At 39.6% G+C, this 13321-nt stretch overlaps 1 protein-coding gene across 33 annotated transcripts in view; it reads right to left on the minus strand.

Annotated features, from left to right (window-relative positions):
• The window catches only part of SLMAP (sarcolemma associated protein), a 146471-nt gene extending 137424 nt beyond the window's left edge, over positions 1-9047 (minus strand). For all 33 annotated transcript variants that reach the window (XM_070455870.1, XM_070455861.1, XM_070455867.1 and 30 more), the window contains exon 1: positions 8850-9047. In XM_070455870.1, the coding sequence (XP_070311971.1) occupies positions 8850-9047 (198 nt within the window). The remainder of the gene's footprint in view (positions 1-8849) is intronic.
• Between the last annotated feature and the right edge of the window lie 4274 nt (positions 9048-13321).

A 13321-nucleotide genomic window follows, 5' to 3' on the forward strand; every position in this document is an offset into this window, starting at 1 on the left:
CTACTATGAATATCTGTACAAGTTTTTGTATGGACATATGTTTTGATTTCTTCTGGGTATATACATAGAAGTAAAATTGCTGGTTTATATGATAACTCTATAACATGCCCTTTTACTAAGCAAACTTTTTCAAAAAAATTCAACAACCAGCTACCACAGCTATAGTAGTAACATACAACATGATCTCACCTTCTATCCCTGAACTTTTGAAGTGAAAGGAAACTTAAATTGGGATCTAATAATATAGTTAATATTTCTACATTTAAATAGTTAAAAAACAATTGTTTTTAATGCATTGTTTTCTAAATTAGATTTACTTATAGGGAGAGGTTCATATATATAATTTAAAATACAACCCCAAACATAATATACTTAGAAATTATACAATGAAGGATGTAGAGAGAAGGGAACTCTTATACACTTCTGGGGGGACTGTAAATTGGTGTAGGCACTGTGGAAAACAGTATGAATACTATTCAAAAAACTAAGAATAGGACTACCATATGATCTAGCAATTCCACTCCCTGGCATATAGCCAAAAAAGCAAAAAAGACTAATTCAAAAAGATACATGCACCCCCAATGTTCATAGCAACATTATTTACAATAGCCAAGATATGGAAGCAACTTAAGTGTCCATCAACGGATGAATGGGTAAAAATTTGGTACATATATACAAAGAAATACTACTAAGCCACAAAAAAGAATGACCTTTTTCCACATGCAACAACATGTATGGACCAGGACAGTACTATGCTTGGTGAAATCAGTCAGAAAGAGAAAGACCAATACTGCATGTTAGCACTTACATGTAGAATCTAAGAAATAAAACAAACCACTGAATATAACTAACAGACACACAGATACAGAGAAGAAAACAGTGGTTACCAGTGGGGAGAAGGAAAAGACTGGAGCAGGAAATTAAAAGGTACAAACTACTATCCATGAAATAAATAAGCTATAAGGATAAATTGTACAGCACAAGGAATATAGTCCATTTGTTATAACAGCTTTAAATGGAGAATAATCTTTAAAAATCATGAACTACTGTTATATACCTGAAACATATTTTGCAAATCAACTATACCTCAATAAAAATAAAGTATGTTTATAAATTATCTAATGAAAGAGAGTACTTTTTAAGCATATTATAAAATATACTATATAAAGTATAATATACTTTTTATAGTATATTATACTATCTCAACAGTGATACTACAATATCTTTACATGTAGAGTTGTTTTCTTTCTCAAATTGTAAAAATATAAGTGATGAATATATACTGTTTGAGGAACTGACCTTCAATTTTAAAACTCTACACAGATTTACTACAAAAAATATCTATGAGTTAACAGACAATAAGGTTTTTATTTCAATTTTTTTCTTTCCGTCTATTGCTCACTAACTGGTTGGTGATGAGATTAACGATGACTGATCGTGTAGAGGTGCTGAGGGAGCAACCAACAGAGTGATCAAGAGCATGCATTTTGCAATCAGAGGACTGGGGTTCGAACCCTGACTTCACCACTACCTGTGTTACCCTGAACAAAACATTCCTTCGCCTCCCTGAAACTTGGTTTTCTCATCGTGAGGATAATAATAGTACCTACTGCAAAAGTCTGTTGTGAGGATTAAATGAGATAACGTACATAAAACTCAGGATACTACCTGGTAAGCACTCAATGAAGTGATATTAATTTCATAGCAGTCTGGATGCTGGTCATAACTTAGAGCATATTAACACATTTTAGATAAGTTTATCACAATTCACTTCATATCATCAGCTAACAGGTACATTTAGAATTATGATCCAATTGCTTATGAAAAAAAAACAACAAAAAACTATTTATCTATATACCCAAGTAGACAAATGCACAGTAGAAGTTCTGAAAATTACATACCAAACTAATAACAATGGTTACCTCTAGAAAGGAAGAAGGTAAGAACCTTTCACCTATGTGAAAGATGATGTACATATACACTCCACATACTTCCCTATTGCTTCAATTTTTATAAGACTGTATTCCTGTTACTTGTGCAAGTAAAAAATAAGAAAATAAATAATAGCTTGAAAGTCCATATTGGAAATTCATTTCTACTTGGCTCATGTAGAATAAATCAGAAGTTATAAATGTAGATAAAACCACAAGCCTGAAAGTACAGATAAAACCTTAAAGCAAATAAATAAGAAAACAAACTTTCCTATGTTTTTAAATTAAAATCTAACCCAGATGATACATTTTAAAAAGGATTCAGTAGAATCACTGAAGTCTTCCATGCTTTTAAAGGCCTACACAAACTTTCCTTTTTCTTCTACACCTGTCAGTTGTTCTCTTTATAAAGGATTAAAAATTTACATGGCAAACAAGTTTTTCCAAGGCCATTTCATTTATTTGTATAAACACTCAAATCCAAATCAGTTGCCTGAATGCAAACTTAGGAAAAAATACATTTATTGCTAGCAGTAGCAGGGGTATGTTTAAAAAATGCTAGCTGACTCAGAAAAATAATTAACTCAGATTCTCGCAGTCTTTGGAAGTTTGTCATACAACAAGTTTTTCAGTCATACTCCCAGAAAATAACAGATTATATTACCCTTAAAGAGAGCAAAAGACAGATTTTCATTATAATTGTTCGTTCCATAATAAGATAGTTTAGAATAAATGTCTAGCAGTTAGCTTTTATTTCAGAGGGAAACAATCTAAATTCTGGTTCCACCTCTCCATAGCTACTAAGAGATGACCTTGGACAAATAACCTCTAAAGAGCAAACTCTTTTTTCATAAAATGGAGGCAGTCTTCAGTTGCTCTACCTACCTCCTACGTGTTATACAGATCAAGTGAAATAGGATAGCATGCTGAATATTATTAAATCCTTAAAAGTATTATTTTGCATGAGAATGGATATAAATGTAATGGCTCAAGATTATATCACCAAACACAAGATTATCTAAGATACCAAAACACCTGGCAAAGTGCCTTGCACATTTGCACATTGCAAATTCTCAATAAGTAATGATTTATACAAACACTATCTATTGGAAATTGAGTCTGTGATCTCAAAATGAGAACTAACTCAAATGACCTGGTCTTTGAACCTCCCCAGAATTTACAGAAACAGAGACTGCTTCATTGTTCGTTTCACTCATTCAAACATTTACGTACTGTCTAGTCCCTTGTTCTCAAGAGCACACATCTGGCTGAGCAACAGTACATTTGCATCACAGTTATTTTCTTGTTTGTGTCTCATAATGAAATTATATACAAAGTTCTAGGGGAACACAGAGGAAGAAGCAATTAATTCTTGAGTTAGTGGGAGTAGGGAAAGGTTCCAGACTGGAACCGGGTCTCAAGGGACAAAGAGGAAAAGTCATTCTGGAAGACAAAATAGCCAAAAAAAAAAAAAAAAAAAGAAAGGCAGGCACTTTTTCAAGGATCAGTGAGGACTGTCACATAGCTACTGCACAGAGTCTGGGACAAAGGGGAAAAAAAAAGAGTAACAGAAAACAAGAGCTGGAAAAAAAAATGGAAATGAGAGATGTATTTTGAAGGTTTTGCATATCACGCTAAAAATCAATGGGGGCAAAAAATTAATGGAATAGCAACCTAGATTTTGAATAGGGGTATACAAACTGTTCATCTACTGGAAGTGGCAGTGAGAGAAGCATGGGCAGGAAAGAGTCTTTAGAACACTTCTGCAGCTAACAAATGCCACCATTTTTCTCAATTCAAGTAGCTGACATATATCAAGAACCAATCTCACAATCTTTTCACTTAAAACTCTGAATGACAGACACCCTCCTCCCTATTTATAAAAAAGAATAGATACTAAGCTTTAACATAAACACCATTTGAGAAAACCAAACAGGAGCCTGAGAAGGTAAAGAGTAAATTCAACCCATGGAGTAAAGTCAAATAAGAAGAACAAAAATGTTTAAAGTGTATACACAGTCCATATTTTAAACAACGGATGGATAAAATGGATAAAATATTTCGTTAACTTTCCACTACTGTGAAAAGACAGAAGGAAATGATTATGTCCTGTGGATATACAACCAAGCCTTCCAAACATGTTTACATTAATCCGTATTAAACATGTCAAATACATGTCTTTCTCACAAAAATCAGCTCTTTCTGACCTTTATAACTTCTGTCAACGACCGCAACAAAAAAATTAGGCATCTGTTGAAACAACACACAAATAAACAAAATCAATGAATATAGGATCTGCCACTCTCCCCCAAAACTGAGGCCATTATCTCCACAGTCATATAGGAAGAAGACAAAAGAAAACAATCCTGGTTGTCAAATTCTGGAGATTTCTCCCTTGCAATGACTTTCTTGCAGTGTCCTTGAAACATACCACATCATTCCTGCTTCTATGCCTTTACTTGAGGCATTAGATTTCTTCCCACCCAAAACTCCTTTCTGACTGATTCTGGCTGTCTACATTCTGCCCTATTCAGAAAGTCCTCAGGTCTTAGCTCAAATTGCATCTCATCCATGAAACCTTCCCTACAATCTCCAGTCCATATGGCACTTCTCTGCTGAAGTCCTAACAGACAACACACTTGTCTTTTTTTCACTTTCTGGCATTTAGTCATTTTCATTCCTACTGTGAACCTGGCCTGTACTCCTACAAAATGGCATCGTATCTAAGCTTTCACAAAGCCCTGGAATAGCAGAGTGGTTAAGTGCTTGGATTCAGGTCTTCCCTTGTGGCCGGGTGGTCAGGACCCTGAGCTTCCACTGCAGCGGGGGCAGGTTCCATCCCTGATCAGAGAACTAAGATCCTGTGAGACAGAGGCCAAAAAGTCTTAGCCACTGGACCAACCAAGGAACTCCCATCAATCTTAAATAGATACTTAAGTATTAAATAAGCTAACATGTAAAGTATTTAGAACAGCATGGTAACAGTACAAAATAGCTTAGTACAAAATAACGTAAGCTAATGGTTACCCATTTTCCTTGTTCCAGGTCACTCTACATATTGTTTTATCACTCATAAATTATGGTTTGGTATGTCATTGCTCTGCACAGAATTCTCCCGGTCTTTCCATAGCCCATGGGTCCACGTCCTTGAAAAATAAAGGCACTCCACAACTTGTCTCCACACTCTCTACTCAGCTTCAGTTACTCAACATCTACTTCATAAGAAATAAAAGCAGACAGACACATAAGGCAGAGACCCTCTTCTCCAGGGTCTGACAACTAATCACAAAACAAGGCACAAACGTGAAAACTTACACACAACGAACGTTCTCTCACAGCTATCACAGCAACTCTCCAAAAGGACCCTTCAGTCCAACAAAATCCATTTCCTTGTCTGTTTTATTCCACCTTCATCCTCTCATACACAAACACAATCCAGAAAAGCATCTTCTCTTCACCTGTACCTATTCACTCCTACTTTAACGTCTCAAATACCATCATTCTCTTGCCATTTAAACTTAAATAATACTATCTTATCTCAAATCAACTGTTCGGAAGTTTAGTCACCCTCTCGATCTGAAATATAAACTCCTAAAAAGGGGTAACAATTTCTCACCAATTCTTATGATTTCTCTCGCCCTTCCCTCACCCACCACTATGCCTTCCACTCAAACATATCATGATAGAAGAGGTGCTGAAGAATGTGCCAAATTTAAACTTAAAAAGTGAAACTGGAAGTAGACAGCTACTACTAGTGCTTACTACTTGGTAAACTACAGTGAGACGAAACAGACACTGTGTCAACCTCCAGACTATCACTGGTTCACAAAGGTTCAAATCAAACAGGGCCATCCAAATCAGGAGGCTGTCCTGATCTACTAGCTCTTCTATGTAACCACCACATGGACAGATTTGCTCGCTCAGTGGTACCTTGAGTCAACAGAAAAATTATAACATGCTATTATCTGCCATCTAATTTGAAGAGTCTGACCTCCAAAAAGGAGTGAAAGATGATACACAGGGCCAGAATCCAAGCTGGGCAATATCCACCTGCTACATCACTGAGTAGATGATTTGGGGAAGCTTATTAAATTCCACTTTGTGCCAAACCTGTCACCAGGTTTTAAATACCATTAAAACATTGCATGAACTTAGCATTAAAAAGTGTCACCGAGCTCTCCATCTGCCTACACTTTGCAGATTTCCTACAATAAACATGTATTGCTTGACTAATCAGAAAGTTTTAAGTGATTATTATTTCTTTCAGCTTTTAAAGGTCTTCCCTTAATGGCAAATGCAGAATGCAACACTCATAAATTGAAAGTCAACTAAAGGGCCTGTTACCCCAATTCTCCACATCCCAGGTAAGTTGCCAATTTGGACAAAATTGTCAACTTCGTGTGTTTCAATTTAAAAAATTACTTCCACACATGCCATCACATGAAAGAAAAAAATGCCACACTACCTTCCTAAGATTCCACAGCACTACAGCAAATTGCAAAGACCTGCCTAGATGGTTCCCTCTTCTCTCCACTCCAAACACCCTCTTCTCTAAGGACTGAGCCCTTATTAAGGGCAAGCACCAGGGTGCTAAGTGATTTACATGATTATGTGAATCGTGAAAACAACAGATACTATTATTATCCCCAGAAGAGAAACCTGAAGTTTAAAGCAGGTTGAGGAAAAACAAACTTACCTGAGGCAATTCTTACAGAAGGAGGGGATTCTAGTATTACACAAAGAAATTTGTTGGGAATATATATTAGGCCCTGGAGACTTTTGTTATGATATCATTATTACAAATCCTTATATGAGAAATTTCATACAGAGAAAACAGTAAGTGATACTTGGTCAAACTGTGGGTTTTCTTTGTAACTATGTACCTCACAATATATGGCACAGAACAGCTGCTCAATAAAAACCTACTGTCTGTTCAAACCTAAATTTTAAGTAGTTAATTCCTAGAACAATTTGATCACACAGCAAGATCTGACAGGTTATTTGTTTTAACTAGATTAGGTGATACCATAATCAATAGTTATATCTAACCCTAAAGTAAAGGCCTCACATCCTGAGTATGTTTTAGCTAATAAAAGCAAGAAATAGAAAGAAAATTCAAATGGTAGAAATAAGCTGTGATCCTTTAAGATAAGGTTTTCTAATAAATACCATTCAAAAGTTTAACATATCATATCACTTTATACAAAAAACATTTACTATTGATCTATTCTTGGTCATCTCAAAATAACCGATTATGCAGGTTTTAGTATAACCATGAAAAGCACTGCTCAGGTAATCACTGTTTTTCAACTAAGTAAAAGAAAAAATCTGAGCCTCCTTTAAGTACTGAATCAGAATAAAGAAGGTGCATGTGCAATGTACTTTAAGCAAACTTATTATCTGATTAAGTTGCACCTTAATTGTTACCCAGGGACATAAAGTCAAAAATGTAAAAGCTGGTTGAGGCAACTAGCTGGTAACTGCTGTCTGAATTTGTCTGCTGGAAAGATGAGTTCTTTAAATAACTACAGGTAATCTATGAGGTCTTTCAGGCACCCAAACTTTAGTTCCCAGGGAGAAAAAAGAATCTGTTCCACAGGTAAGGAGCATCTGGTGTTACACAGAAAAATAACATACTTTTTAGTTCTCATCCTACATACAGAGTAGGATATAGATATTATGCAAGCACAGAGCACTTGGGCAATCTTTTCCTCCTTTCTGTGAACAACGATTTATATAATAATTCCTTGATTCAGGAGTATTGCTTTCTCTCTTCCTTTTCAGGCTCAGGTTTCCTTCATTTCAAAACACAACTCTTCTAAAAGATTTAAATTCTTCTTTTAAAACAGACTTAATCATTAAACTCAGAAAGAGGGTCCAAAAAGTCAGGAGGTAAAACCAGAGATATTATTTGTCTTACATAACTTATTCTAAGTTGGAACTGATTCAGTAGCTTAACTAAAACTTGAGATTTAAGCACAAAGATGAGCTCTGTAGTGTATTCTCCACACACAAAGATAGTTCTAAAATTGAAAGGGTCTTTTTACTCTTTTTTTTCTTGTATTCTTAAGACATAAGCACCTACATGTACAGTTAATTAGGGTGCCAACATAAACATGCTAAAATACACATAATGAGAACTAAATTCATCCTATAACATCTAGGTAATGCAATAATCGACAGAGTTGTATATAATTTCGGAAAATAATTTTAACAATGATTTCTAAGTATCACCTTTGTAAGTATGCATTAGTTGTTTTTAATAAGTGCTGAAGGGAATATCAACAGTGATTTTCAAGAGCAATTGTTATATGTTCACCCAACTTGCAAACAAAACTCTGAAACTATAAAGTTACAGTTGTTCATGCTTAATTAAGTTAGCTTTGATAACTGCAAATTACTCCTTCATAGGTAAATATGTATCAAATGTTTTAAAAATGTAAATTTACACAAACACTGTCCTTTGCTAGAAAGGTCCTCAGTTAAAAGCTATGGTGTTAACTACATCTCATCACTGAGACACTTGAGCCCCAGGGTAGTACTGGCCACAGATTCCCTGCATTGCTCTGGGAAGTGCTGTTTTCTTCATCAAGCACTGAACTGCAAATTCACCTTTTGGAAAAGAAGGAAAGCTAGAAGCCAAGTTTCACTATCTAGTTTTCTAAAACGAATTAGGGTTTAGTATTTCACTGGCAATGACCACGTTATCAAGATGCCATCGCCCTCTCGAGGCATTTAATTACAATTCCTTCTCTGTTTTCCATTCAATCACTAGAACCAGACACACAAAACGCTGGGTTTCCCCGTCTTGGTGAAAAGTCTCCTCTGGGTGCAAACCCTGGGATCCTGCATTCATTTACGCAGAAAGGGCAAAGGGAAAGAAAAGCAACGATTGTTAAGACAACTTAGTGACATTACCTTGCCCGTCTTGTGATCAAACCAGACGAGAGCATGGTTCCTGGACAGCACTTTGCAGTCAAAGGTAGCATTATTCTGCGCTGGTCGACAGCGGGCCACGGAGCGGCCAATTTTAATGGGCTCGTCCAGGTAGACATGACGCTCCTGAAACGGGTGTGAGTTCGGGCGGCAAGTGAAGATGGCCAAGGCTGACGGCATCGAGGACAGACTTGGGGGTGTCTCTCCTACCAGGGACAAAGAGGAGTTCCACCGGATCCGAGTTGCCCTTCACAAGCCTAGACCCCCTTATCCCCCCCCAAAATTTTAAATTAAAGCAAACTGTACATTGTCTAAGCATAACCAGTGAACATCAACAGCTCTTCACTTGGGTGGGAAGACAAGTCAGCGCAAGCCCCATCACCTCCTTGAAAACCCAGCAGCGCCTTGATCACCCAAAAGTCCCCAACTGGCGGCTTTCAGTCCATCTTCTTCCCTGGGAAGTAAAGGCTCAAACATCGGACAGCTTCGGCCCAGAAAACTCCTGGAAGACAGTTTGGGGGCTGGAGGTATCCAAGCAGATGAGTCACACGCCAATTCTTGTGTTTTGTTTGGGATCGTGGCCGCTTTTCCCCCTCGGTGGCGGAAATGTTGCAGCACTGCAGCATGAAGGAAGGGTCGGTGCGGCCAGAAAGTCCTTGCGGGCGGAAGAAAGGTGTAGCTGAGCGCCCCTGGGCGGCCACCGCCCGTCCTCGAGGGCCTCGGGAGTGGTGGGACGAGGCGATGCAGGAGGCGGCGGAGGGCTCTAGACGGCCAGCGGGACAGTCTGCATTGCCCCGGCTGCGCGGAGGCCGCCCGGGAGGTGGCACGGGGTGCCCGGACCGCCCGGGCTCAGGCGGCGGTGGCTGGGGTCCTTGGCACGAGGAGCTGGGGTCGGCGGGGGCGCGGGCAGCGGCCGAGGCGGGACTCCCGGGCACCTGGCGGGCGTCCCCGCGACCAGGGCGGGGATCCGGCTCCGCAGGCGGGTGCGAACCGATCAAGGCGCGACCCGGAGGGAGGCTCCGGGATCTTGGGCCGCAGGAAGTTGGTCCCTGGACGCCTGGGCTCCCGGCTGCTGCTCAGCACACCGGTCGCCTCTTCTCAGGGTCGCCCCCGCGAGGGTCGCATCTCAGGGGCAGCAGCCGAAGCTCCAGGCGGACGAGGAGGTGGGGGAGGGAGGCTGGCCCGGAGATTGGGGGAGAGGCCTGGAGGCCCCGGGTCGGGTCCGCCGCAGCCTCCACCACTCGCGGCCGGTGGGACACGCTCAGGCTGTGACCGACGAGGCAGGAAACTTTCCGACCTGAGGGGGGAAAACATCAAAACAAACGGCCGTCAGGCGCCGGTGCCCGCCCGCCTCAGCCCTCGCCCCTCTCAACCCACCCCAGCCAAACCCCGCCACTGGCCACGACCTCGGCCGACCTCTCTGCGGACAGGCTCGGGGGATTGGGAGCCCGGACGCCACGACGGGTCCACCTTCCCTTGCCGCCGCCGCCTCAGCTTACCTTGCCAGCGCCAGCCGCCATAGTGACTCTGACTGAAACCTACCCGGTGCACCGCCACGGGAACGCGCACCCTTCAAGGGCCCTCCTACCCCCTCTCCCGCGCCGTAGTCGGGGTGTCACGTGACCGAAGCCGCGGAAGCCATATTGGTCAAGGGCAGAAAAGAGGGCAAGCCAATTTTTAACAAGCCTCCAAACGCCATCTTAGTTAAGGGTTAGACGCTTCAAAACCGTGGGGCAACCTTAATTACCATTTTGGTTAAGGGCAATAAAAATTTTTTTGACTTGTTGAAGGTTTTCTAAACGTAACTTGCCAACTTCCTACTTTACCATCCTGGTAAGAGAAGGCGCCTGCTTTTCCTAAATTTTATTCACTATAGTCCTCGTTGAAAGTACCAATGAGCAAGGAGGACAAACTCATCCGAAGGAGATATTATTAGCATCCATCTTAGCTGTGGGCAACACAGTCCCCCCCCCCCCCCCCCAGCTGCCCTAGGTGTGAGCAATTAAATTCCCACAAGCCTTAGGATTTGTGCATCTAAGGTCCATTCTCCCCTTGCTAGGTATCCTGCCCGGAGGAAAACCCTGCATTCCATTTCAAATGACCTTACTGTAAACTGGGCCTATCCTGTCCCCCGAGCTCCTAACTCCGATTCTACCTCGGAATGAGTGTTCTATCAGAAAAGTTAGCATCACGTTGCTTCCAGAAAGAGGTCGAACAATTTCGAATATGAAGAAAGGGGTATTAACTGCACTCGAAATAGTAAGGTAGATGAGGAGTCATTAGTCTCAAAAGGGAAAGATTTCGCGAAATCTAAACGAAAATTTCAAGACAAAGATAGAAGAAATGAGCCATACTCATTTAGAATCAGTGATGACTTCATTCCTAAGATTCCTTTGACAACAGGCTTCACCACTGTGTGACCTTGGGCACATTTCTTAACCACTTCAAGCCTCGTTTTGTCATCAATTACATGGAGGTAATACTTAACTCACCTGTTGTGAGAATTCAAGGTAGTAATCCATTTGCTCATAAAAGAGTAACGACAGTGCATTTCAATTCGTATATACAGAGTTGAGGCCTGGTCCCAAGCTCGGTCCTGAACCCTGGAAACACATAGGTGCATAAAACCTCAAATTTTTCTTCTGAGATTACACCTGAGTACTATGAGATAGGGATGGGGAGAGAAAGGTGACAAACAGAGGTAACTTCACGTTGAGGTAATCAGGGCTAAGCAAGCACCAAGTGCTAACGGAGTCAGAGATGGTCTTCCATGGGAGGTGACCGCACTGAAAGAAGGATGGCAGGAAAACCACAATAAATGTAGTATTTGATGAACGGCTTCATAAGTTTCCAGGGAGAAAAAGAATAAGGCTCTTTGAAACAATAGGCCAATATGCCTGGCACATATTAGTGACTAAATAAATATTTGATACATGATTGAAATGTACTAATAATGTTATACTATGTTATACTATGTTATATTATGTTATAATAACTAATAATAATGTTACTAATTATTACAGGATAAAGTATTAGAATACGTGTTAGATTATAGAAGATTATAAGGACCTTGTATGCTTTTCTAACATTCTTCACTATTTCACCAAATATCTACTGAATTACTACTGTGTTCCTGGTACTGTATTTTGGAGAAAAAGAAGGGTGTGTTGAAAAGTTTTAATATAAGAGGATGAAATTTTTTTCATTTGTAGTAACTTTTAGGCTTTTGTGGAATAAAGTAATATAGGACTCTCCACATAACCCTAATGAGTTCTGTGCATGAACATGTAAGTCACTTAACTTACAAGTCTTTTCATTCATTCACTCAATAGATTTTTAATTTGAAGGTGGGAAACAGCTACTGCCATAGGCCCTGGAAATACAGCAATGGAAAGAAAAAAAAAAAAAGACTCCCTTCAGTTGTTCAACGATTTAGGTGATGACACATTACAATAAGATTCTTGCTGTAATGAATTTATCAAGGATAATGGGAGCATGTAGAGTAATTAAACTAATGTGAAAAATTAGTAGGAATCAGGATTTCCCTAGTGGGCCAGTGGTTAAAAATTCTGTGGTCCCAACACAGGGGGACCCGGGTTCAATCCCTGGTCAGGGAACTAGATTCCACATGCCACAACTAAGAGTTCATGTAAGCATAAGGAGAGGTGGTTAAGAAAGAAGGACACAGAAAAGCAGTTTCAGTTGCTGAAGGACTTGCAGGCAATGAATGCAATGGTCTTCAGAATATTCCCACCTTTCTCCTGGAAGACCAAAGTAGAATCATGAAAATCAAGGTTTCAAAATCAGACATTGCATCACCATTTAAATGCACTGTAAATTATAAATTATTTAGCTTCTCTAAGTTTCAATTTCCTCATTTAAAAAAATATAGATAGTACCCCACAGAGTCTTAAGATTAAAAAAGATAATGTTGGGATAAAATAAGATAATGATGCCTAGAAAATAGTAGATGCTCAAAGAAGGTCAGTTTCTATTATTATTACTAATATTAAGAATTCTTCCAGCCTTCCACATACAGTAAGAGGCAAGTTGTATTATCTCTAATTTGCATATAGAGAAATGTATTCAGAAATGTGGAAACAAAACATATCTCTTTATGTTCAATTCTACTACAGTCTCTTAAAATGAATGTTAAACAAAGAGAATACGCTTTTTCACATTTTTTTCCCAAAGAAACGCTGGGACTGCTATAACCTGGAAGGGTAGAGATTCTTATGAAGCTATGGAGGGTGCTGGAAATGCTAAAATGGCATTGAAGGCGTTCTTCACCCCCTGGTATTTAGTAGGCACAAAAAAGGCTTAAATTAAGACATCTCAAACATGAGATATTTTGAATTCTCAGCCATGTGGGTGTTGCTCTCTATGATTCTGTATCCATACAATATTTTAATTAAATAAACAGCATGTTATGTTTTGAGAAATGTGGAATGATA

Source organism: Odocoileus virginianus, chromosome 26 (assembly GCF_023699985.2).
Source record: "Odocoileus virginianus isolate 20LAN1187 ecotype Illinois chromosome 26, Ovbor_1.2, whole genome shotgun sequence".
Taxonomy (NCBI): Eukaryota; Metazoa; Chordata; class Mammalia; order Artiodactyla; family Cervidae; genus Odocoileus; species Odocoileus virginianus.